This window comes from Mixophyes fleayi, chromosome 6 (genome assembly GCF_038048845.1).
Source record: "Mixophyes fleayi isolate aMixFle1 chromosome 6, aMixFle1.hap1, whole genome shotgun sequence".
NCBI classification, from domain to species: Eukaryota; Metazoa; Chordata; class Amphibia; order Anura; family Limnodynastidae; genus Mixophyes; species Mixophyes fleayi.
This window is the reverse complement of record NC_134407.1, coordinates 36093437-36120034: the sequence shown is the minus strand read 5'-3', so window position 1 is coordinate 36120034 and position 26598 is coordinate 36093437. Positions and strand designations below refer to the sequence as shown.

The following is a 26598-nucleotide window of genomic DNA, read 5'->3' as shown; positions in this document are numbered from 1 at the left end:
AAATTAGATTAGATTTTTGTTTAGTGTAATAACCTTTAAAGCAGCGATGGGCAGCAGGGAGACCTAGGGCCTCACGTGGTAATCCCAGCCTTCACCTGTAGCCCCCAGCCTTCACGTGTGGCCCCCAGCTCCTTCCTGCTTTATTGTCAGACATGTTTATGATAGCTTGTAACACTTGTGTTAAATGCCTGCTGATATGTTATTATAGATAGGTGTCTCTGTCTTTGATTAAACTTATTGTTTTAACTTATTACAGAGATTTAGGGTAATGTGCGGGGCTTTTGAGTTTTAGAGGAACGCACCATGCTGCCCTTGAAGGTTGCCTATCCCTGCTCTAAAGTATACAACCTGTGGCTCTCCTGCTATCATAGAACTACAGGTTCCAGCATTTCCTGCCAGTCTCTATCATGCTGTGACCTGTTGAGCCATAATAGCTGGAGCCACGAGTAGCTTACACCTGCTCTATAGTGTAAAAAGAAATTAAATAAAAAATAATAGGGAATACTTTAAAAGTAAATTAAACTGAAAGCAGTAAGAGTTTTGACAACCTCTCTATTGCATACTTGCCAACTCTTCCAGAATGTCTGGGTATTCCGGGTAGGTCTCCCAGACTCCCGGTAGAGTAGGGCAACCTCCCGAATATGCCTACTTCCTAGTGAAGTGGGCAGCATTAGAGGCACCATGACGCGATTCCCTGAGAATTGCATCATTTTGGCCTCGCCCCCGCTACAAAATGACGCGTACGCATCATTACGTCACAGGGGTGAGGCAAAATGATGCGATTCTTTAAGCCTCGCCACTTCCACCCATACCACCCACCTCCCCTCCCGGACAGCAGCCAAAGGTTGGCAAGTATGCTCTATTGCTGTTGATCCAGCCTGATTTTGTATCACAATACTGTGCAATTGTTTCATGAGAAATCATCACAATTTTCTCCTTTTGCCAGGGTGATGTGGGTTACAGGTTCCCAGAATCTCTCACTGGCTCAAACATGCTAGACTCCTAAGGCTGATGTCACATGGGTATGGGGATTTCAGTGTTTCTACAGCATAATAGCGCAGATTCCAAGTGTCTCCCTTCCTATCCTTGTTTTTGACTTGTCCAGTCTCTGGAAGGCTCCTCCCACATCTTAGTTACTCCATTTATAGCGCTGTAGGCTCTATAATGCAGGTTCTAGCATTTCGCCATATTCCCACGCTATAAACGGGGAGCACTGTATGTGCTTGTGTGAGTGGAAGAAGACATAGCATTCATCATCATCATCATCAGTTATTTATATAGCGCCAACATATTCCGTAGCGCTTATCATTCATTATCATGGGCAGGTATGAAAGTGATTTAATGCCATATTTAATTGGCTTTGTCCATGTCATATCAGTCTACACCAAGGGGCCCAAAGCATGTCCGGTATGAGCTTGACCTACCATGACGAAATTCCAAATTCACCTAGATCTAAGGTCACAATGCAGTCTTAGAAGGGTTTTCTACCTTCAGACACTTTTTACCAATTGACTTGTTCTTGTTTTCATTCTACTAAATCAGTAACTTTGTTTCTGGTTTCCTTCAGTAAATTTCAAGGCCTATATATCGAACAGACAGACTAGTTTAAAAACATTAATAAACTCTTCTTTGTTTATATAAAGGCTTTGGTGAAGAACACAGAAGCAAATATATTTAGCAAAGTTCTCAGGAGGGCATGTATAAATAAAAATATTAAAGTTGGAAATCTCCTTTTAAGTACAAATCCGATCTAGGTGTATTGGACCTTATATCATGGAACATTAAAAGTGGTCAGGTCCAAACTGGCCATACATCCATCGGAGGGGTCTCCATAATCCCATACAATACAGAGAACAGTATGTTACATTCTGCTACGTATATCGGACGTAGTCTAAGAGAGCAGAGAGTATTTTGAGATGAGATTTGAGATGTATGAAGGGGTGGAGTTGTTGAGGGCAGAGGCGGAACTAGCGAGTCTTGGGCCCCGGTGCAGGGAGGTGGGGAGGAGGGAACCGGGGCTACTGACCCTCTGCATATGCGTTATATCGATGGGCCCCGGTGTACTGCACCTGCTGCACCAATAGTAGTTCCGCCACTGGTTGAGGGCATTTGAGTAATTTGAATTGTATTCTATAGGATACGGAATACAAGTGTAGGGATTTATAAAAGGGAGCGGTGAGAGAGGAAGATCAGTCTTGCTGCACTATTTAAGATGGATTGAAGCCGGGAATAGATAGGAGAGAGGAATGTCAGATAGGAGGAGGTTGCAGTAGTCAAGGAGGGAGATGATGAGAGAGTGGAAAAGAGTTTTTGTAGCATCTTGGGTAAGAAGGGCATATGCTGGCTAGATTTATAAGATGCTTATGTTTTTCTTAGTCATGTCTTTATAGAATTGGACGTATTACTATTTCTTTGCCCTTGTATTCAATACAAATCCGTTCTCCTGTTATATTCAGTACATAGAGGACCGTAGAGTGGTGTCACATCCAAGGGCAATTGAAGTAAACATGACGATGATGTAAAGACTTGGCTGAAAAGCACAGCGTGTTAAACCAATGTATTTAGTAAAAGTGACAAGTGAACATATAGAAACCAATAAATTAAAACCAGCTATCTGAAAGTACCAAACACCTTTAAAGAGTCATAGTATGGAAAACAGTTAAGCCAGAGTTAAGATGATTGACGCCCAATGGCTATACATTACTGTGCCTTGGATGGTTGGCTTATGTGTATCATAGTGACATTGCTGTGGAACTACTTTACTGCATAAGTGAAGCAAAACAACTTGGCAGAAACTCTTTTCCTCCATAGTCGTTGTCTCCTATGAAGACGGTACATATATTCAGCAAAAAATACTATTGTACCCAAAACCAGATCACCATTGAGATAATGATCTAGTTGTGTGTTTTTGTTTTGTTTTTCTTAGACATTTTCTCTTTACCAACTTTGGCTTAATGGTGTTAAAATCCTAGGCCAGATGATTATCTCACTGGTGACCTGGGGTTACGTGACATCTGTGCACTTATTCACCTGGTCATCACATTCCATTTAATGTAGCTACTCTAGCTCAGGACGTGCTCTGTTGCTAAGTCTATTGCTAGATTTCTCTCCAAGGTTTAATGCATGGAATTATCGTAAAATAAAATTATTCAGCAGTACTACAGTTCAGACAGACCACATCGAAAGAGCCATCATTTGGCTACGTTGTAAGAATATCCCTCCCTATACATTCATGACTGGCTTCACATGTTTCATTTTACTATAATCCACCACTTTTCAACCAAGTGTCAGGAGCCGTTATCCTTAACATTTAGATTAAATCTCATGGCTCATTTGCAAACCAGCATGAATGGACCATGCAACCAGCAAAATGCATCAGAGAAAATCGTGTGACCTTACACAGTTTTTGCTGTACTACAGTTGCCAACATTTAAATGACTTTCCTGGGAGACTTTGCTGCTGAGCAGGTGCTTCTACGCAAGTCATGCACGATCCTGTCTAGGTCGAATTTGGTGAACAACAATCCCCATCACAATATGTATACTGAACTTGGTTGTACTTTGCTTGTTTGCAAATTAAATACTCTTCATTAATTATTAATGTTTAAAGCTTAGTAAATAGGAATCGGCATAAAAATCTGCATCCTATACAGAGAAATAGTAGTGTTAAAAGAAAAGTAAATACAAGGGTGCGCTCCAAGTATAAATCAAGTTACTCTTAAGTCAATCTTTAAAAATGGACACTCACATTGAAGGGAAAAACATTGCCTATGTTACTCCTGTCTTGTACAATCCCTTTTTATCTGTCCTTACTGCGACTAACAGATTGTCCATGTAAAGTGTGACCCTCGAATTTCTTGAGCCTGCTCACAGACAGCAGAGAGAATAAAATTCCCCAAACAGAATCAGCAATTGACGTTTAATCCAGACTCTGCTGTGACCACTAATGGAATTGGAGGGAAATGAGCGTTTCTGTGGCTATCCTGCTGACGTATTTAGCAAGTTCAGTATCTTTATTCAGTTTTGAAACCCATATGCTGTATACAGCAGCACCCTCCTCACAAAGGTGATATTATATCCCTCCCCCTTGTTTGATTGATTGCTTTTTGGACTAAAGTGAACATTTTGTAACTGTTTACAAACGTTGAATGCCTCAGACTGTCCTTCCAAGTTAGTGGCAGTTGACATTTACCACACTATACATAAGAACAAAACAATTCTTAAAGAGAACTAAAGCCACTATTTGACATTAATATATGTCAAATGCTGCGGAATACTGAGCTGAATAATGTACATGAAATACCTGGTGTGATTATATATTACATATATCCACCATATTTTCTTACACTCCTCTGCAGCACGTTGATATGTTAGGTGGGAGGTGCTTCTCTAACTAAGCAGGCATATAGTGACTGACAGCTGAACAGACTTGTTTTGCAGAAATGCACAGTGTGGATTAGTCATTAATAATAATTTTATTATTATGTTTTATTTATAAGGCACCACAAAAGGTCTGCAGCATAGTATATGAAATATACTGTAGTATACAAATAGCAATGATCCATAACACATTACATACAACATTAAAAAACAAAATAATAGACCAAACATATACTATTTTAAACAATACACAGAGATAATGTTGTAATGCAGATCAAGTTATTTACTTGATAGTGAGTGAGAGTGATGTCCAAAGTGAAGTAGTGCGGGTTGGAGATATGGGGGGAGGATTGGTTCCACTGGTTCTCACAGAGAGGGATAGCAGCAGAGATTGATTGGTGAGAAACAAAAATAAGTATAGACTGAAGCGGGGCATGGCAGAAGTTGGGTAGACCAGAGAGAAGAAGATTACAGTAATCAAGGTGAGAGATTATAAGGAGTGAATCATACCTACCAACATGGAACCGGTACAGAATAAGCCCCTTCCACGATCTGCTCAGACCACACTTTGTGACTAAACCTTGATTCGGGACAGTTGGGAGGTATGAGTGAATAAGAGGTTTGGTGGCTTCCATGATGAGAAAGGGCCGGATCTTGTCTATATTCTGGAGATGGAGGCGGCATGATTTGGTGAAGTTTGAAGTAGAGGGAGTAATCGATAATAACCATTAGGCAGTGGGCATAAGGGTCAGAGAGGAGGATACTGTTATCCACAGAAAGACAGATGGGGAGGTGAGCGAGTCCTGGAGAGGAGCATGATTATGTCTACCTTAGAACTATAGAGTTTAAGAATGCCCTGGGACATCCAAGTTGAGGAGGCTGATAGACAGCAAGAGACATAAAGGAAGGGTAGAGGTCAGGAGAGGAAAGATACATTTGGTGTCATCAGCATACAGGAGGCCAAAGGAGCTGATGAGGTCACCAAGAGAGGAGGCCAAAAACTGATACTTTGGGAACTCCAGTAAGGAGACAGGTAAAGGAGAGGGAGAGAGGTGGAGTCAGGGGTAGACATTGAATAGGAGTGATTGGTGTGGTAAGACAAAAACATTAATTTCACAGGGGCCGGGCTTTTTAACCTGTAACAGACACCATCAGGACACTGTCCTAAATATATTGCAGGAGCTTCCGCTGTTTGTAATTGACTGGGAACAGAGGCAATACTTTAATTAACAGATTTAATGGTGAACAATATATTTTATATCTCAAACTTTAAATATTGGGGTTAAGTGGTTCTTTAAGTAGACCATTCTCATAGCAGTGACAGAAAAGACAATATATTGCGATGCATACTAGAAGAAAATAATAGATGTAATGCAATATTTCTGTATTATTCATATAAGATTCACCCGTTGCTGCAAAATCAGATTGCTATATACCATCTATAAATAGTTGAAATGATTTGCTTTTCAACCAAATGAGGGACAACAGGGTAGTAACCAGCATATCTGATACAGGACTGTAATAGGGAGCAAATGCAGGTAGGCGGCTATGCTGGCTTGTAGCTTGGACTACATAAAAATGGAAACTTTGTTTATTTATTTTGACTAGTAGTGAGAATTCCTCTCTAATTAATGCCGGGAGGTTAATGTTAATGTTACAGCGGTGCTTAGAGACCCTGAAGTATAGTAGCTGCTGATACAACGGAGGCAATGGAACTCTTCCATTGTGCAATAACTACTTTAAAATGCTATTAATCCACTCTCAAAGGGCTACATAGGAGTTTCCTGTTGCTCTGCTGACTCAAGAGTATAGGAAATCTAATTGTAACAGTAAGTTACCTCTCTCTGACATGTATATCCCTCAAGGTAGCCTTTATAGGGGCTAGACATTTCAGGGCTTGTGTTGATGTAAGAGGTGTGGGTTATTTCTTCTTTACAATAACTTTGTTTTCAGGGAACAATATGTTCTAAATAACACATTAAGAGGCAGTGATGTAACTGTGATTTATACTACTATTGACCTTGGTAAGTACTTTAATATACACTTTTGGACACTTCATTTGAACACCTAGAAAGACCCCAAGTTTACTTTATTGACAAGGTCTGTCCGTCTTACAGTCTTCTCAGTCAGGCTACCTCTCCAAACATCTCTGTTATAACCACGGATTGCTTTGTTTTCTATTTATATAGCTCCAACATATTCAGTAGTGCTGTGCAGTCAAGTCTGCAATTTAAACAATGCAGTTTAAGTACACAGATACCGGTTTCACCATTCAAACTCTGGGTTGGGCGAAGCTTAAACATGTACTCCTGATCTTCTAAAATGCTTAGGCTACTGGTGTGAACTGTATGCAATGCAGAGAGCATTTTAGAAATGATTCACATTACAGAGCGTATCTTAATGACATATATACAACACACAGTGTAAACCATACTTTGCTTCTAGAAGAGTAATCCACTCTCCCGGATGACGTTTCATCGTCTTGCAAAGTGGTTAAGCGCGATGATGCGATTTGCTGCAAATTGCGTCATAATGGACCCCTTACATGCCCCATTGGAGCACCTCACAAGGATCTCCCGGAGGGGAGGTAAAAAAAAGGGATTCAAGCATGGTATAAACTCATGATCCTTATACAATACGTTCCAACACAGTGCATCTTCCCCATCACATAACTTCCTGGTCTTAGTGACAGGAGCATGGTATTACAGTAGTTCTCATTATCCCTCATGTTCCAAGAGTGAGCGATAATGACCTTGCCCAGCTTTCCGCAGATAAATTAATATAAAAGTTCTCTATTTCAGTGCCACACTCCTGCCACTGTCGTGTCTCACAACCCAAACATTAATAGAAGGGGGAGCATGCAGAATGGATTTACTGTTAGCAGCAGATATTGGTGGTGCCATTTAGTAGGACGGTTGTTTTTAAATTGTACATATACTGCCAGCTGCAGGTGTCACTTATGAAATGAAAATAATCCTCATAGTCCGTGTAACATAACCTTGTTCTTCAGGAGGTGCGTGAAGGAATGGGAGGAACCACACGACAGTGCCCTGTACTGCATACAAAGTGATGGGAACAACATGATAGCCAGCGGGTCTTCATACTACGGAGTCGTGAGATTGTGGGACAAGAGAATGAACCAATGCTTACAGGTATGTACAGCGCTCGATATCTATATGCTTTACCTACCAAGATGTATTACCTGTTACCTGGACAACGTTCAGACGGCCATTTTGTGAGCTGAAGCAATATTCATGAGAATCCGTTTAATATTATCCAGCGATATCACTATTTCCTGCTTGGCCCAAAAGGCCGGATCCTCATAAATACTGGTTGTTTACACAAATTCAGTTTCTACTGTGGGGAGGTGACGGTGGCCGTTTACTCAGTGCTGACGAACACTGGATAATGTGTAAAGATACCAAGACGCAAGAGAGTAACTATTATAAAATGAGACTCCACACGCACGTTATTTTAGACAAGCCTTTAGCCATATTGAGGTCTCCACCAATATTCATAACCATATAAGTGACTACCAACCATCTGCCTCATGCCTCCATAATGGCACTAGATCCAGTGAATTGGTAGGCTGAATATTGGACCAGCAGTCAAAATGGCTGCCCCCACTGTGTTTGGGTGACAGGTACAATTTAATTTTAAATTGTGTTTATATTTTATTTGCCCATGATAATTGAAGTGTCAATCAGAAAGGAAGCAGTTACTGGTTGATAAGAGTGGTAAATGTAATTTCTTTTAATTGGAGAGCTTGTCTTTTTATTCTGCCCAAAATATCCAGTACTATGAAAATTGACATAAACATATGTACTGTGTGCAGATTCACTCATATTTCATACTATACATTGTGCTTAGTTTACCATGTTTGTCACATTATTGAATTTTGCATAAATATATATTTTGCTTGTTTGATTTGCCTTTCTTTTCTTTTTTCCTTCCTTTTTTCAGTATTTCTCCTTGTCATCTCCAACAAGTAGCCCAGTGTACTGCCTCCGATTCAACACCTCTCACCTTTATGCTGCCCTGGCCACAACACTTCACCTCCTGGACTTCACTGTTTCCAGCTACCAGTTTACAACGGTGTAAATACCACTGGTGGTAATCGTTTTTACGATTACCACTTTTCCGACATGGAGAAGGCCTACAAAGAAAATCCGAAATGATGAAAAACCTATTGGAAAATAAACAGACTTCCCTTCAACCCGATGCTGGAGGTCTCCAATGGGAGCACAAAGCTGACAGCAAGTGATTCCGATTGGAGAAGTGTTCGGCACTGCAGGCTGACGTCATTGCGACGTCTGTCAATAGAAATTTAAAGCGGCGATGTGAGGACCCCTAAGGTTGTGTTTCAACCCATAACCCGACATTGCTGCTCTAAATTTCTATTGACAGACGTTGCGATGACCTCACCCTGCAGTGCCGAACACTTCTTCAATCCAAATCACTTGCTGTCCGTATCATGCTCTCATCGGAGATCTCCAGCGTCGGGTTGAAGGTAAGTCTGTTTCTTTTCCAATAGGTTTTTCATCATTTCGGATTTTCTTTGTAGGCCTTCTCCATGTCGGAGTAGTGGACATCGGTAAAGCGTACCCAACCCAATACTACCACCAGATTGTACATCGATATCATCAGCCGACACCTTCTTGTGACACAGTGATCATCTCCATGGGTGGAAATCTGCTAGAGGACAGGAAAACATAAAATACCACTTGCTACAATGTGAAAAGATATCTTTATAGCCTTAACCAGGGGACGTAAACGTTAATTTGCTGTCGGAAAAGATATTATGCAGCTAGATGAGTACCAACAACTTATCTTTTGTATGTCTTCAATCCCAGAGTTACCTCCTTCTGTATTCCTACAGCAGGCTTTTAATAACAATTAAAAACAAGCTCTAATGTGCATAGAATAAGTGCTTCCCTACAAAAATATATCTTATCTAAATTATCTCCAGGTCTGACAAGTGATTGGGATGTTTCTGTAAATGTTGCTGGAGTTTTTTCACATGAAGCAGAATATATTTTAGGTGTAGATGTCCTAACAATATAACTACCAGGTTATTATGAATCTCATTGTCATAGACCATATATATTATATACACAGTACGTAAATATACTTGCACATATATGATGGCAAAAATATCTTAGTTTACTTATGGTACATTAAAAATTCTATTTTCTTCATCCCATCTTTTATATAAATATCAACATTTTCAAAACGGAAAATTTATGGAAGGTAATTTATATCACATTTGTAATAATTCCATACCCCACAAAGGGACTTTGCAATGAATTGTTGACCTTGATTTTCTAATATGTTCCTTGTATAAAGACTTAAGCGCAGCCTTAATTGTTTTATATCCAAGATAAATTTGCTTTGCTATCCAGTTTGTCGTACAGAAATCTTTATCTCTTTATATATTTATGCTGATCTTCACTGGGTGGTGTGCAAACAATGAAAGCTTATTTTTATACTATTATTCCTTTATGTCCAGAGGATTTACGGTTTGTGGTTAAAAATATAGAGTGCATAATATACAGTGCATTATAACATTACTCCATTAGAGTTTGTGCGGCTTCAGAATTGTTTAATTTAAAACTCACATTCACATTGTGCTTTCTGGCTCTTTATAATTGAGTTGTTACTTAAATAAATTTAAATACATAATATAATGTAACAGTATTTAATAGTGATTATGCAGTGATTCTTAAAGAAGATTTCTACTTGTAGAGGATCTCTCACCTTAGTTAGTACCTCTACCCCATCCATTTAGTTCAGTTGGTGTCACTCCGCTCTGACTCCAACCAATAATATATATATATAATTGTGTGTGTGTCAAGGTTCAGAGAAGTTACCAGCCACAAGGCATACACAACGTTCTCATTACAGACACGATTGTCAATTTGAAGAATGTTGCTCTGTGTTGAAGACTGCAGTGCACGTTTCCTGGGATCTGCTGTGCTATCATAAGGGTTAAGGTGGGGGTTACAGTGAAGGGACCCTCAGCTGATTTCTGTATAGTACAAACAGTAAATAGGGTGAGGGGTTCTCCAAAACTTTGAATCTATTGATCTGACTGCAAACCATTGGTTGCCATGTCAAAATATATATATATGTCAAAGGTTAAACCCTCATGATCTGCTTTTTGCAAACCTGGTGTGTCCCACCTACTACTTACTTTTCAGTCCCCAATTACATATTCATTATATGGGTAACATGATTGTGTTATTTTGCAACAATAAAGCAATTAAAATGGAAATATAGGATTAATGACAAGATTGAACAATGGGTAGCATAGCTGATTTGCAGAGAAGATTTAGGTCCCAGCTAAAAAAAAAAAAAAAAAAAGAGAGAAATACATGAATGAATTGTTGGAGGCTAGTTAACAAATTGTATTACTTATCTGAAATTCAGCTTTACGAAACCCTGATCTAAATGACCACAAAAATAGAAAGACCTTTCAATGCTGCAGGACTTCCGAGCAGCTTGGTCTGAGGTGTGCGCTATCCTGGTGCAGTCTGCCCCTTCAATACTTCTGTTACTCCTCATGTCACTTGGTGCTGTCTGGCTGCTGGTTTCAGTTAAGGATGGTAGTTTAAAGGAGTGGATCCCCACCAATGTGCTACAGAGGAGACTGTTCCAAATCAGGTAACCTATTTAATTATATGGGGTAGTGTTGTAGTTTTTATAGACTCCTTCACAATTTTTTTGCCACACTGTGATCTAACCGTACGGACTGCTTGAAAGAATGCACGATAATAATTAGGCGTGTGACGGCCTTTATTAGATGGCAAATGGGCATGCTGCAGCACATTATATGTTTTGTTTCATTTTGTTCTTTTTCTGTCTCTTATAATTTATGTCTGTTCCAGACTGGATGCACTGCTGTTCATACATAAAATACAAGTTGGCTGATATTACAGAACTAATAGTAGCACTCACAAATATGGATGTAAAAGTTTCAGGAGGTCATCAGGAATTCAAATATTTGAGATAAAGTTGTATTTATTATTATTTCTTTGCAAATTATCTGTCAGCAATTCCATTGATGGACACTGTGGCAAGCTTATTTTTATATGAAACGCCAATAGCTTGCAAATAACTGTATAGAGAATAGATTTCTGATTCTGGGAGGGAGTGAAGCACCTGCTTATTGGCGTGAGTGAAAGCTAGGGTAGAAGGCTGTGACTGATTTGATAACATTGCTGGCTTCCAGTGAGGGAGTAGTATAGAGGCAGACTTCAGTTATTGGCCAATCAATAACCAGAACCTCTGCACCTATATCAGGTACCTAGAACAGTCTGATCTATTTTAAAATGTCTAGCTAGTGGTCACAGACAGCCAGTCAATACCCACATACTGGAGCAGCATACAGGCTCCATCCCTCACCACTATATCATATAGTCAAAGAAGTGGTGGTTGCTGTCATTCATTATTCAAATGTATGCATTGTTTGCGAATAGTTCTCTGACAATGCAACTATCCATCCACATACTAAACAAGCAAGTGTTCTGGTATTGGGTTTATATTTTAGAGATAGCAAACAGATGGTCCAAATGTTTGCCTGTAGCTCTATGAACTGGGTCATTTCTTCCAAAAGGTCATATTTCACATTTTCTGTTGTCAGAATGTAAGCATAATGGATACACGTAACTTCCTCAACAGACTAATCCCACAATTGCATAGTAACATATTTTTACATAGTGACCAGCAAAATATACAGATAGTGGACAAATAAATGGAAATACCAATGTTAAGCCACTTAATAGGGCTTTGGGCCACAAAGTGTGGCCAGTATGGCCTGCATGTGTCATGGCATTGGTTCTACTAATAGAATTATGCAAGGGGGATGACCATCTCTCACTCCTGACTACAAGACTTCTCCCATGCTGCTCCCCTCTTATGGAATTTCCTACCACGACCAATCAGACTCTCCCACAGCCTTCAAATCTTTAAATGTTCTCTGAAAGTCCATCTCTTTACCCTACTCCCACCTATACTACGCACACTAATGTACCCTTGCAACTATCCCAATCGCTACACTGAGCCACATTTGCTCCTCTTGTTTCAGCTGTGCTCTCTTTCACTTAGAATTTAAGCTCTCCCATGAGCAAGGCCCTCTCTTTATTTTCATGTCTGCATTTACTATGTCTGCCTTGTATGTCCGTGTTTTATGTGTGTCCTGTTTTCTCCACTGTCTGGCACAGTGGCACCTTCCAAATAAATAATAATGATTATTCCACAAGAAAGTCACTCAATTGACACCGAGTTGATGGTGGAAAATTCTGCCTCTGGCATTCCAAAATATTCCATAAATGATTGATTGGGTTCAGATCTAGTGACTAAATGGATCATGACATATGGATAATATCAGTGTCATGCTTATAAAACCATTGGGTGACCTGGAAGGCACCCATCATGTCAGGCAAGAAATGGTGCAACGTGAGGTGAATATGGTCTTTCAGTACTAGGAAGTAGAGACTAGAATTGACCTTGCCTAAGGTAATAACTGCACCTAAACCATCCATGCCATTCACAACATGGAACCACCAGAATCCTTCATGGTTAGAAACCAATGGTCTGTAGAGTTCTATAGGTTGGCACCACATGTGCACTCATCTGTTTGTCAACAATATGTTGAAGAAGACCTTATCACCATCCTGCTTGGTAGTCCATTGCCTGTGTTCTTTGCACCACTGAACAAATATGCATTCACAAGTGTAAAATGCGTTTTTTGCACTGCAACCATCTACGATCTCCTGCTCTGTGGAGTTCTTGTTTAACCATTTTAGATTTCTTGCCTATTTTTTGTTTTGCACTTTGAATTAATGCACAGATATAACCTTGGTATATACATTTCTTTCCACTATTGCTCTTTGTTGATGTTTTTCCTGCGCTCCATGCTAACATTACTTTAGACACTTTTGCTTGTGATGGTCCCCGAAGCTCCTGCCAAATGTAAACCAACAATTGCCCCTCTTTCAAAGCCAGTTCTTCCCTGGTGCACATGCAAGCAATTATTCGAATCAACCGAGGAAGTCCAGCATTTTTCTGCATGACCCTGATCATGCTGGGAAGTTTCTTAATTAACACGTGACCCACACTTGTGTTGACGTCCTTCGGTTCAATATGTTTGCGGCCCATTTATCCAGGTGTTTCCATTTTATTGTCTACTACCTGTACATGATTCTTGTCTTTTCCATATATACAGGTCATGTTGGTTCTCTCACATCATTATGCAGCGGATGGTGTACATTTATAGGACGGAGCAATTCCAATGGAGCTTTTCCATTCCAAAGAATAATTGTGGATCTAATGTGTGATCTCATTGAGGATCCAATAGTGTGAGGCCCTTATAATAATAACATCATTATTATTCCCACCACAGGTTTACAGTAAACAACATATCCTATTGGCAGGTAGGGTGAGATAAATACTTCAAAATATCTATTGAGTTAAAGCAGGAAATAATATTTTAAAAAAAATATTTTTGATGCATTATATATATGGAACATAAACATAACCTACATTATTCTGTCTCAAAGAATATTTTTGTAAATGTCTAACTTAGTGGTTTTCAGTTCTATTGGGCAATTATTGTTATTTTTTTATCCATGTGTATGTATTTTGTATTTCCTCCTGTGATTCTTTTATTAAACATACGTAAATTTAAGACTGCAAGCTTGTTCTCTTTTGTAAATATCTCTGACTAGTCTGTCAAACATTAAGGCGGTGTTTGCACTGGTTATGGGATCTTTCCCTAGTGTTCACAAGTAAACCAAAACTTGCACGTACAACGACCAGTTTCAAGAGGACAGCAGGTGTCACTAGACTTGCGCATGCTTATCGAGAACAATATGGGCGCTGTACAAGCCTGGTACTTAGATTTAAATATATAGATCTAGATCATAATAACTCTAAAAGAGGAATTCACCCGGTTAACTTGTAGGCATTTCCTTTCAGTGTAAGGTGTTGTATGGTGGTTATATGAGAGCTCTAAATGACTTGTATTATATGAGAGCACTAATGGACTGTTGTATTATATGAGAGCGCTAAAGGACTGTTGTATTATATGAGAGCTCTAAAGGACTTGTATTATATGAGAGCTCTAAAGGACTTTTATTATATGAGAGCTCAAAGGACTGTTGTATTAATGCCTGGGCTGTTTGTGCAAAGAACATTTATTATATAGGGGATGATATATCCTGTACTGAGGCCACACATTTTGCACAGAAATGTGTAGGAATATTATTGTCTAATATTGTAAAACATGAATAACATATGAAATAAACATCCTTAAAGTTGCTTGTTACTTGCACGAGGGGCTTAACCTTTTCCTGAACGCCCACTGTATATAAGTGGCAGCTCAGATTTCAGTAAAGCTGCCATTTAGAAATGGCACCTGAAGATGACGGTGGTTTGGGGCCCCTCTTCTTACAAGCATTGGAACCAGATGGTCAGTGACAGCCTCCGGTTCCTGCGCTGTGCCCAGGAACCATTTGGTATCTGGTCACCCAGTCACTACTTGCATAACTTTCACAGCCGCAATGGGTGGTATGAAAACCTGGTGACGTCATGGAAGGGGCAGCTCACCAAGTCACCCTGCATATCTGCATAAATAGGTCACTGAATAGTGATGTCTTGTAGACTGGCGGGTCCGCTATCATTAAATCACTTCTGCAAGTGACATGTTGCTGCAGAGATGTAGGTGGATAACGAATCTTCCAAAAATAATACAAATTAGACTTGGAAATACGTCCAATACTCCAGGGACTCAAAATGACCAAAACCTTCAAAAATAAGATTCCATCACCCCAAGTTGTGTAGGAATTTCCACACATTGATTCTGGATTCTAGAGCTCATGTTCACATGTGTTTATGAACCCTAGAAGTGCATCTCAAGATCTTGTGCACATATTTTAAATTTGGAAGAAGTAGCTGGTTTAATGATAGGGTACATTTTGTACCAACTGACAAAAAGTAAATTTGTGAAGTATCATTGAAAAGTGTCCTCCAGCCCATACCCACTACACACACACACTTTGTAAAGCATATTTATTCCTATATGTTACCAAAAAATAGCGCAATCTGTTCTAAGAATAATGTCAATGTACATTTCTGCAATCTGTTGTCTAGTATAGAGCAGATCTGCCAATATTGTGGCTAGTGTAATATAGGTCCCCCAACACAAGTACACGCCATTACCTGCTCTTGCCAGTAGTGGGTGCTAGACAGAAGGAGCCACAAGGAGCTGTATGCTAGATATTAGTCATCCCCCAGTCTTACCTTCCTCCTAGCAACTGTTTTACCAACATGGCTCCCTACAGCATCACCCTGAGGACAGCCCTGGTTCTTCGTCACAAACAACTTGAGGGCCCGGATTGTTTCTAATTGGATCAGTCTTGCCCGAGCAATTACAAGCCATACAAAGATAAGTGTGAATTCTATGGGTGTGAGTGAACAAACAGCAATGCACTCATGCCAGAATTCATCATAAGATATATTCGGGACAGTTGGGATACACCATGATGGTAAGGATAAGTGAGGACCCTGTATGTGACCGCTTATATTCGGTGCACACAATAATTCTCGGGTATATTTACTAAACTGCGGGTTTGAAAAAGTGGAGATGTTGCCTATAGCAACCAATCAGATTCTAGCTGTCATTTCGTAGAATGTACTAACTAAATAACTAGAATCTGATTGGTTGCTATAGGTAACATCTCCACTTTTTCAAACCGCAGTTTAGTAAATATACCCCCTCAATGTCTCATTATTTTCATACCTGTCCATGGTTTCTTTCACTGAACTTCAGACATATAAAAGATAAATTTAGAAGAATTTATAAGCTGTGACAATGAATTCGTGTATGTATATGTTTGTTCAGGTAATGGGTGTTAATGTGTAGATGACAGGGTTCCTTTAAGCAGATAATTTCAGCCACCAATGGTTTTGCAATCAAATTTGTGGGGATGTCTTCTATACTCAAAAATACTAGAATGACGGGAATTATTCCAAAGGCTCTGCCGTGTGTCTGTGGTAGGGGGAATAAGCTCCACTCAGTCAGGGACCAATGGATCTGAATAAAGTTATCTTCCTGTATAGAGCTGTGTAATAGGTTGGAGCTATGTTAAATAGATGATAACAATAAATCTATGTGTGATTTGAAGCTTAACAGAATACTGATCATGTAGTACATAAATGATCCTAAACACACAAGTACATGTACAACAGAGTGGCTTATACAATAGTCATAGCAAGCAGTTTATACAAGATCCCCAATTAGGGTCATTCTGTAAAAATAAAACTTGGAAGGGTAATTAGAGTAAAAATAATGGTTTCATAGTTCTTAGCATTTTAGAAACTCTTAGTCATGGACGTCTGTGGTGACTAATTTCAATGTGGATTATTATTTTGGCATTGTTTTTGTCTTTAAACCCCAATTCTATAAATTTACTAAGTTTTCACTGTTAATCTAAACTATACCTGTTTTGCCTCATTAGCATATATACATCTTAACTTATATGACCTAAAAATTACTTTAGCAATATTCTGAAATGACAGAGCACTTTAAACATTATATATGTGAGTTCAAAGTAATGCAGGAACCAACAATTTTAAAATTTTAGGATACTGATAATTCTAAACGGTTTTACAAACAAATCAGGGTCACAACTTTTATTTTTCATCCTTGCAATTAATAATGGCCATGTCTTAGTTATCAGATCCCAATATCATTAACCCTATTACAGTTCTAGTTTATGTATACGATCTATATATGTTTCATATATAACATTCTTATAATGTACGTTATGCACAATTGGTAAGCTGTGGTAGACTTATATTGGATTAGTGAGATTTTGTTTGTTAAAACCACGGGAAGCATGTTGTGTGACCTGTTTGCAGCTGATAAAACCACACTTTTGTGGGAGATTTTAACATCAAATATGTCAGCTGAACCTGTGGCTTCAATGTATCTAAAGAAACAATGAAATTGAAGAGATAATGACACAAAGGCAAGTTTGTGTATATCAGTAAACAGTCATTTGCCAAAATAATTTTTTAATAACTCATAATGCCTTTACATTTTGTGAAGGGTGTCTGACTCCCCTCCACCTAATCGTTTGTAGTATCTCTGAAGTGAATGTGGGTGACTTTAAACCAGATCCAGAGATGGGTATTATGAAAACAGGATACAATTGACAGGGCCAAATAGTATGGAGCTCAAGATCCATCACATAAAGTCCTGCACTTTTGTCAGAGAGGTCAGATGTACGGGCATAAGCACTCACCTGAAACAGGAGCTAATCAGATCGCCTTTGAATAAAGACAGTTTGCAGAGCTTTAAAAAAGTGTTCCGCCTCCTTTATCTCAGCCGCCAGTGTAACGTGACTCTTAAAACAAATTGTTAGTGTTTAGCTCCCCGGCCTCTCAACTTTGGGGCAATATAAACAGCTGTAAAAAAAATATATAATACAAATAACTTGACTCTTTCCCAATATTTCTGTGTTTTTACCAAAGTCTCTAATGCATTAGAACCGAGATGTTGCCATTGTATCAGATAAAACAGTGGTTTAGACTAAAACCTTTGTGAGTTTTACTCCCATTGAGTCAGGGGTTGGTCACACAGCCCGTCATTTGTCAATCAGACTTGCCATCAAGATATTTGGGGATTCAGCTCACTGTGAATGTAGATGCATTACTTAATGGTCTACTGCTCACTAGTAGTATTTCTTTCCAGACACCTATAAAAGAAAGAATATAGTGGATAGAATTGGGACGGCCCTGAAAAGAGATCAAAGGAACGCATGTCACCCTTGCAAAGGAATGGATTATTTAACGGTAAAAGTACTTGCTTTTTTCAGACATACTTCAAAGCCAAGCAATGAAAACCCGGCATATTCTTCCTATTACAGCAAGCATGGGAGTTCTACTTAGTTAGAATGTAATGTTTTTAATGGTAAGGACTACTGTTGAGTTTTATCAAAGTGAAATTTGCTGAGAATCAGGTATTACAAAAGAAATGTAAGATTTTCTTCTACATTCATTTTTGTAAATATCATTTGTAGCTTCTGTAGGCAAAGTTTATTTTTTTTCAAGGGTAAGTTCACCTTCAGAGAATTGTATTATCCAAGGTCCTTGGATGTGACAACAGCTAAGGTCTGACCATTAATTCTGCACAGCAGATTTTTGTTGTATCTAAGAGTTACAAAAAATAAGCAAATCTGCCTGGACAATAGAATCCTCTGAAGCTGAACATTTATATACACAAGTATAAAAATAAACTGGTTGCTGGACGAGGCCTGCAAGTGATATTTGTAAAAAGGAATGCCCCAAAGCTACAATGTATTCTACAGCAGTCTCCAATAGCGGAAGTGTTAATACAAGCAATAAATATGTATTGAATAAGAGATATAAATAAATAAATAAATGATGATGAAGATGATGTCTGCAGGATCCTGTCAAGATTGGCTTCAATCAAAGATTGGGAAAATGGAGATCCCCATCACTGAAGATAAGAAAATGTACATTAAATGGAATCAGATCTAGGAGACCAGAAAAATCCCCACAACTTATGGAACTCTCTACCTTGCCTGACCAGACTATATCCCAACTTTCAAGTGTTCTCTTGAAACCCACCTCTTCACTATAGCATATAGTGTCCAACCTGATACTACTCCCACTGCACATTCTACCAGCTACAGTCCCATGTCCACTCTGACTCCTACTAGCTCCTATTGTCTCCTCTAGACTGTGCGCTCCCATGAGTAGGGTCTTCTATACCCTGTCTCATATCTACACCTACTTCTCCAACCTTGTAAGTACCTATCCTGTTTTTATGTACAATTTATATTTTGCAAGATTTGTATTTCTGACTGTCCGGTGCTGCAATGGTTTTTGTGATACTACAACAATAAATGAGGATGATAATGTATCAAATAATAAAAATTTATAACACTTTTCTCCCAATTAGGACTCAAACCGCTTTACACTGGCCACGTAAACCTGAAAGAACATGATATGTATATATATATAATTATATATATATTATTATATATAAATTAGGTACAGGGCAGGCATAGTGGAGGCGGCCATCTTGGGCACACTCAAGTAATGCCTGAGGCAGCATAAAGACATATTACAGTTGGAGGAGACAGGGGTTATGGTTTAGGAAGCCAGCTTGGGCACAATGAAGATATGCATTTAGAACATAGAGGACAGGATTACTTACTATATGGAGGCACAAACGTGAGACAGAGGGTAGAGATGACCATGCTTTTTGCAAGCGTATAATCAAGATGGTGGAGTTTTACACATGAGGATCTTGTAGGACTAGGAGTGAGAATATGGTTAGATCTGGTAAAGGGGGTTCCATTCTTAGAGGTTGCAGAGGTCCGAGGTGAGGTGGGTAGTAGTGCCTTGGAGACTTGTCTGGATAGCAGGTATGAGAGATGGAGCAGAGGTCTAGTTGGTGGGGCCTGGATGGTGTAAATCAGGTATTAAGACACCTATTTTGGCATCCAGGTATCATTATCTCAGTATACTTATATGCACTGCATGAACCATGCATTCAGAAGTGCTAACGTTGGGTAATATACAATGTAGTTCTGGTTAACTATACACTATGCTGCAGGGAAGCTTTGAGAACACAGCTCTTAACTCTCTGTTAAAGTGAGGACAAAGTACAAGGATTGGCTACACTCTTTAAACTAAAGTTGTATTCCTACACCTGTCTATATAAGCAGTAACACACCATTTCAGGCTGGGCAGGGGCTTCCATTATAAAATGAGAACTTGAATATCTATAACAAATAAAAAAATGGGGTGTACAATAATAATGTATAAAGCGCCTGAAGAGTGACGCTGTCGCCAGGCAGGGACTGCTCGGATATAAGGTTCAGGCACCTTAGTAAATGGTTAGTGCTAAATAAATGAGAATAATAATCATAATAATATATCAGGCTGTGTACAGTGTACGCTCACAAATACAAAACAAAATAGCACAAAAGCACCAGTGAAGAGGGGAATATTTATCTAATGAATAAGGCTAGTGTACCATTCACAGTCCCAGTACATGCTGAATTGAATGCCAAATACAATGGACTGAGCAGGATACAACATACATATTTAAACATGTACTATTGTCATCTTTCCGCATATGCCTGGAATGACCAGTAAGACCTTATACTCTGCCTTATTTATTCACAAGCTAAATAATATCCTCTGCGATGAGTGACATCTTTGTTCCAATTTTTATTTTTGTAAACTTCTATTTCTCCTATGGTCTGCTTAGGTTAAATAGAAATATACAAAATGGTGAATGGATATAACTCCCAAAGCTGGTGGAACACAGGTACATTCTATGTGCTTCATATAGCAAGGCTGTGTACACGCTGCATTCCTGTCACACCAAGTACTATTTGCCACATTATCTTATAGAAATAATTCGCTGTACAAATCTTACAGGTTAGAAGGAGTTGGTCACTGTCCTCTAGTGTGAGTGAAGGTGAATTTCCAAACTATACAATGTACCTGGCTGGATCACGTTATCCTGTGAGACACAGCAAGATATTAATGTCCCAAACAGTTTGTATGTTTTCAAAGGCCTGTGACACAAATAATTAATACTACACTGTTCAAAAGAGAAATCCACAACATTCTGGAGGTAAACACTCCAGTAGGGATTACATTGAATGATAAAGCCCATTTCCCAGTCACACTGTGAAAGTACATGTACAGTATATCATTATAATATCACCACAAAGCAGTTTAATATCTCAGAACACAGATGGTTATTTGGAAACTGTGGCTTTCTAAAATGCCCATCTGCTACTGCTATAATGTAAGGTGGGAACCAATGGCACCTGTACCTCACAAACTCTACCAGTCACCAGTACCCTCTGCCGCTCACATTATCAGCCTGCTATCATCTGTGCTTGTGCTCCCAACGTTTATTACTTAAACTCTGTTCCCCTGCCCTTTGTCTTTCATTACTGCTAAATCTCAGTTCACCAACTCTTGTGATGAGAGGGTGTTGTGTGCTGCAGCTCACCTGTTGTGCATCCTTATCTGTGTGGAGTTTGTATGTTCTCCCCGTGTTTGCGTGGGTTTCCTCCGGGTGCTCCGGTTTCCTCCCACACTCCAAAAACATACTGGTAGGTTAATTGGCTGCTAAAAAATTGACCCTAGTCTGTCTGTGTGTGCGTTAGAGAATTTAGACTGTCAGCCCCAATGGGGCAGGGACTGATGTGAGTTCTCTGTAGAGCGCTGCAGAATTAGTGGCGTTATATAAATAAATGGTGATGATGATGATGAGACACCATGACAGCTTCTGGTATAAGATACTGTATGACACAAATATTACAATATATTCTTGTGAGTCATCTAAAGTGTTATCCCCAAACATTTGTCTCTCAGTCTAAGTGTTCATGAATCATCACTTAATCTACTAAGGCCTATAATGTATGTCTGCTAAACGTTACTATAATCTGCAATGCATTTGTTATGTAAATGGGAGCCATTAATACTGGCAAAGCTCTAAAAAGGCTTAATCCAACCACATAAAGCCATCCCTCTGCCCACCACCATTTAGCAATTTACCTCCCCCATTAACCTTACATAAATGATGTGTGTTCTATGTGTAATATCTCATTACTGAATTGTATGGAAGCATAAAGTAAGGATTCCAGCAAAGAACGGTAAAAAGACGTGATTTATAAAGAACTGAACGGGCAGAGACACTCGGCATATACATAACTATTTTATTTTTTTTATTACAAAACTATAAAGATACTAGAAGATTTTTCACAGACTACTGAGTTTTGCACTCAACGTCCCCCTCCGTGTTCGTCTTCATTGATTTGAGTTCCCTTTGTAATTCTTCTTCCACAGCCAGAATCTCCTTTGGTTTTTGATACTATGTGTAAAAAAACATGGCACCAATTAAACTTTTAAAACACAACAAACAGATACTACACATATTTACTGTCTGACTATAGCTCTGAGGAATGAAAACATTTACAGGAGAAGTCACAATAATATGGGAGGCGGGGGGGGTACAACACAACAAAAAGGGTAATTTCTAAACATGGAAATTTTTGGGATCTAAAGCACAGGTGTTTTATTTACTTTTAAAATCATGTGCTTATTATTATACAATTACACCTGTTTTCATGGGTGGCAGAATGCAGAATCACCACTTCCACAGATCTCTGGGACCGATTCATTAAGGAAAGGGAAGCACAAAAAATAATAAAAATAAATAAATAAATAAAAGAGTAACTTTGCACCTTGGCAAAACCATATTGCATTGGAGGGGGAGGTAAATTTAAAATGTGATGGCAGATTTATAGTTGGGGTAGGGCATGTCCTAGATCAACTTTAAATTATAGTGTAAAAATAAATCAAGTCTTTCTGTGCTACATGAAAAAACAGCCAGCATATATCTTATGTACAAAATAATAAACTAATTTGCACCCCTTGCACTGTATCATTGTTTGTCCTTACTTTCCTTAATGCATCAGGCCCCTCTGTGTTTATTTCATCACACGTACTGTCCTCTTATCAAGTGTCCCGGAATGTTGGAATAAACACAGAAATGTGCAGGTGATGATGGTGTGTTGGGTCTTTATTCATCAGCAGTGATGGGCAGCATGTGGCCCTCCAAGTCTTCACCTGCATCCCCCAGACCCTTCCTATTATATTGTCAGATTTGTGTTTTATAGCTTGTACACATGTTTATTTTATATTAAAATGTCTACTGATATGTTATTATATAGGTATTTATTTGATTAAATGTATTGTTTTAACTTATTACTAGGATTAAGGGTAATGTGTGGGCCTTTTGAAGATTAGAGGGTCGCACCCTGCGGCCCCCAGGTTGTGTATCACTGAACTGAAATGTTTGGAGCAGTACCAGCTACAGCGGACCTTACACCCACATACTCATGGAGTGCTGGCTGAATTATGTGGTGTTAGGGCTGTTTTTTGGGTAAAGACATGGCTGTTTGTGCTGTGATGGCTGTGACTGGCTACATTTTACTTCTAATGAGACAAGCCTGGTGCAGCTTGGGAGATTCGTGGTACAATAATGCACATAATTAAAAGCCCAAATGCAAAAACAATATATTCTAATTAACTGCCAGGGGTGGAAAGTGCACACTTAGGAGTTCAGAATTATTATTATTTTTTTTAAGCTATGCAAAATGACTTATTACACATCCTCTGTGGCGTTTGTGATCACAAGTCAGCATTCGTTATATTCGTTATTGGATGTCTTTTGCGGCATCCGGGGCATTTGATATATAAAAGCAAGAAAGTCCCCTACTCATATTTAAATCAAGCTCCAACAAGCAGTATTTTAGGCAAAAAAACAATTGCGAGATAGCAAATAACTAAGTGTCCAATATTACATTTGTTGGAATGAGCAGTCTGGTGATGTATCGCAAACCAATAGCACAGAGAAACTGAAATACACAATATCTGTACACCGGGCAGCTACAACTGTAAATCTATGGTTCTTATCCGCTGGCAGAGTAAACAAGTTCAATACTTACAGTTATAATTAAAGTGTTATTTGCATGGGCAAAACTTAGAGCACTTTCATTCAGGTCAAGTTGACATCGGTCCAGGTCAGGAATAGAAAACCTTTTATAATACCTGTAAAACCAGCATGAAGTGAGAAGCCACAAACCATACTAGTGATGAGTAACAAAGTAATAATGGAAGACAGATCCCTACTCGACCACTGGGTACTAAACACAAATCTGGGCTGTTACCTCACATTGTACTATCAGACGTGGAGGCAGATATTTTAGACAGCTCTATAGGTCTGTGATTTTATCAAAGAGAGAGCACAGGATACAAAGGGACTATAAGGCGCGCTGAGGACACATATAAGTACCATGCAGATGCAGTGTGTATGTTTTCTGGAATACAGATCACTGAAATATAGTCTAACTAAAATGTTCCTGTGTATAAGCTGCGGTCCTCCAAAACTTCTACCGGGTCATGTTTTTAAGATTCTCAGGTGAAATTTACCATTTGATTGGGTTGATCCTACCAGTGCTCCCAAAGGGAGATTCTCAAAACAGGATATGTTTGGCCTATACCTGCATTCAATTTATACACCAGAGAAACTAAATCTATACTCACTGTGAAACCTCCTAGGAAGGCATGATCAGTGTTTGGTTATACAAATGTACACCACACAGAGGAACATGAGATAGAAACAGCATCAGATAACTTTTTTTTAGGTTACCCATATTTCCTTAGATGCTGTCAGCAAGCATTGTTTTACCAGCAATTTCAGCCCAAGAGACTTGCAGGGGCCATCGTAGGCTAGAGGTCATTAGGGGGTCTATTTAACCCTTAAAGACCTAAATAGTGTTTTTTCATTCTTATAATGTTGCAGAAACCCAAAGACAAACCAATGGAAGTGAATGGGCTTTGAGTACACTACAGGTTTTGCACCCAATTATCAAGCCAATCACCCGATAAACAACTGTTAGGTCTGATATAAGCTCCCACGATCATGTTTTATCGTACCAAACGACATTGTATCGTTAGGTATGATTTTATAAACAGACTAAAAATGACCATCAACGATGGAACGATGTCAGGCAAGTGTGTATGTACTCATGACCAGCATTGTAGCCAGATCTCTATAGAGCAGTGTTTCCCAAACCCAGTCCTCAAGTACCCCTAACAGAGCAGGTTTTCCAGGTCACAAGTGAAATAATTATACCACCTGTGGATCTTTCAAAATGTGTCAGTCAGTAATGAATTAATTGGGCACCACAGTGGCCTAGTGGTTAGCACTTCTGCCTCACAGCGCTGGGGTCATGAGTTCAATTCCCGACCATGGTCTTATCTGTGAGGAGTTTGTATGTTCTCCCCGTGTTTGCGTGGGTTTCCTCCGGGTGCTCCAGTTTCCTCCCACACTCCAAAAACATACTGGTAGGTTAATTGGCTGCTATCAAAAATTGACCCTAGTCCCTCTCTGTCTGTCTGTCTGAGTGTGTGTCTATATTAGGGAATTTAGACTGTAAGCTCCAATGGGGCAGGGACTGATAGAAGTGAGTTCTCTGTACAGCGCTGCGGAACTAGTGGCGCTATATAAATAAATGATGACGATGATGTGCTCCAGCAAAGAGATATGGAAAACATGCACTGTTAGGGGTCCCCGAGGACTGGGTTTGGGAACCATATAGTATAGAGTGTGAAGTGTCACAATCTGTTCAGCAGATGGTTATGAGAGATGTAGATCTCAGATCTGAAGGTAAATCTTGGAGGTGTGTACACATAAATCCACATACTCATCGGGACTTTTAGTTGCTGGTAAAATCGTTACTGAAATTGCATCTGCAGTGATTCTCTGTAGTGTGTACCCATCTTTAACGTAGTGATCCAGATCTGTGGTCAAGACACACAGACATGCATGGCCAAAATGGATAGATCTGGTCATTTTGGTATTGCCCAATGACCGAATCGCAAAGTACTTTTTTAGCTTCCTTCTGGGACACAAAATGACATTATATGATATATACACTGATTGCGGTTACAGGTTGACTAGAGGTCTGCTCTGGCTTAGGTTAAACCACTGTAGTTGAATACTATCTGACCTGCAGTAGACTCAAACTTACAGCAGGTTACATGGGACGATTCTTATATATGCTAAAAAAATAAACTGTTTTATTTAGTGTCTGCAGTGTTGCTGTCCAATCTCAACATTATCATTTAAACATAATTTTGAAGTCACACGATCCATGAACCAGGCCACAGACATGTGTGCACCTATTTAAGGCTACATGGTGATAAAATACAAATTTTCATGCATCTAGAAAATGCCATGTGCAAAGTAAAGGCTCCAAAATCACCAGCTACTTAATGGGAATGTATACATTAAACGTTACCAAATATAGTTTTACTGACAAACGTATAAAAGAAAGAAAAAAAAAAAGAGACTGGGTGCAGAATGTGCTCTCTGACAGAGATTAAAGTCTTCTGTGATGTAGCTGCTTTTGGTATTTGGCAAAAGGTGGCAGACGTGGATAATAAGGGAGATGTCAAAGGTTAAACAGCAGAGATTAGATGAACACAAAGACATGTTAAAGAAGTGTTAACTCCTCAATGATAGATAAAAAGACTATACAAAGCACGGAACTTTGGTTGGGACAGGGAGGAACTGAGCAAGTAATCCAAT

At 39.1% G+C, this 26598-nt stretch overlaps 2 protein-coding genes across 3 annotated transcripts in view; one reads left to right on the top strand and one right to left on the bottom strand.

Annotated features, from left to right (window-relative positions):
- FBXW4 (F-box and WD repeat domain containing 4) overlaps positions 1 to 9780 on the top strand; it is a 147550-nt gene extending 137770 nt beyond the window's left edge. For both annotated transcript variants that reach the window (XM_075216280.1, XM_075216279.1), the window contains 2 exons: positions 7390 to 7531; positions 8343 to 9780. In XM_075216280.1, coding sequence (XP_075072381.1) covers positions 7390 to 7531; positions 8343 to 8480 — 280 coding nt within the window. In that variant the 3' untranslated portion in view covers positions 8481 to 9780. The remainder of the gene's footprint in view (positions 1 to 7389; positions 7532 to 8342) is intronic.
- A 12309-nt stretch (positions 9781 to 22089) lies between these two features.
- Positions 22090 to 26598, bottom strand: part of DPCD (deleted in primary ciliary dyskinesia homolog (mouse)) — a 12864-nt gene continuing 8355 nt past the window's right edge. The window contains exons 5-6 of the mRNA XM_075216278.1: positions 23951 to 24053; positions 22090 to 22311 (exon numbers count right to left, since the gene is read on the bottom strand). Coding sequence (XP_075072379.1) covers positions 22207 to 22311; positions 23951 to 24053 — 208 coding nt within the window. The 3' untranslated portion in view covers positions 22090 to 22206. The remainder of the gene's footprint in view (positions 22312 to 23950; positions 24054 to 26598) is intronic.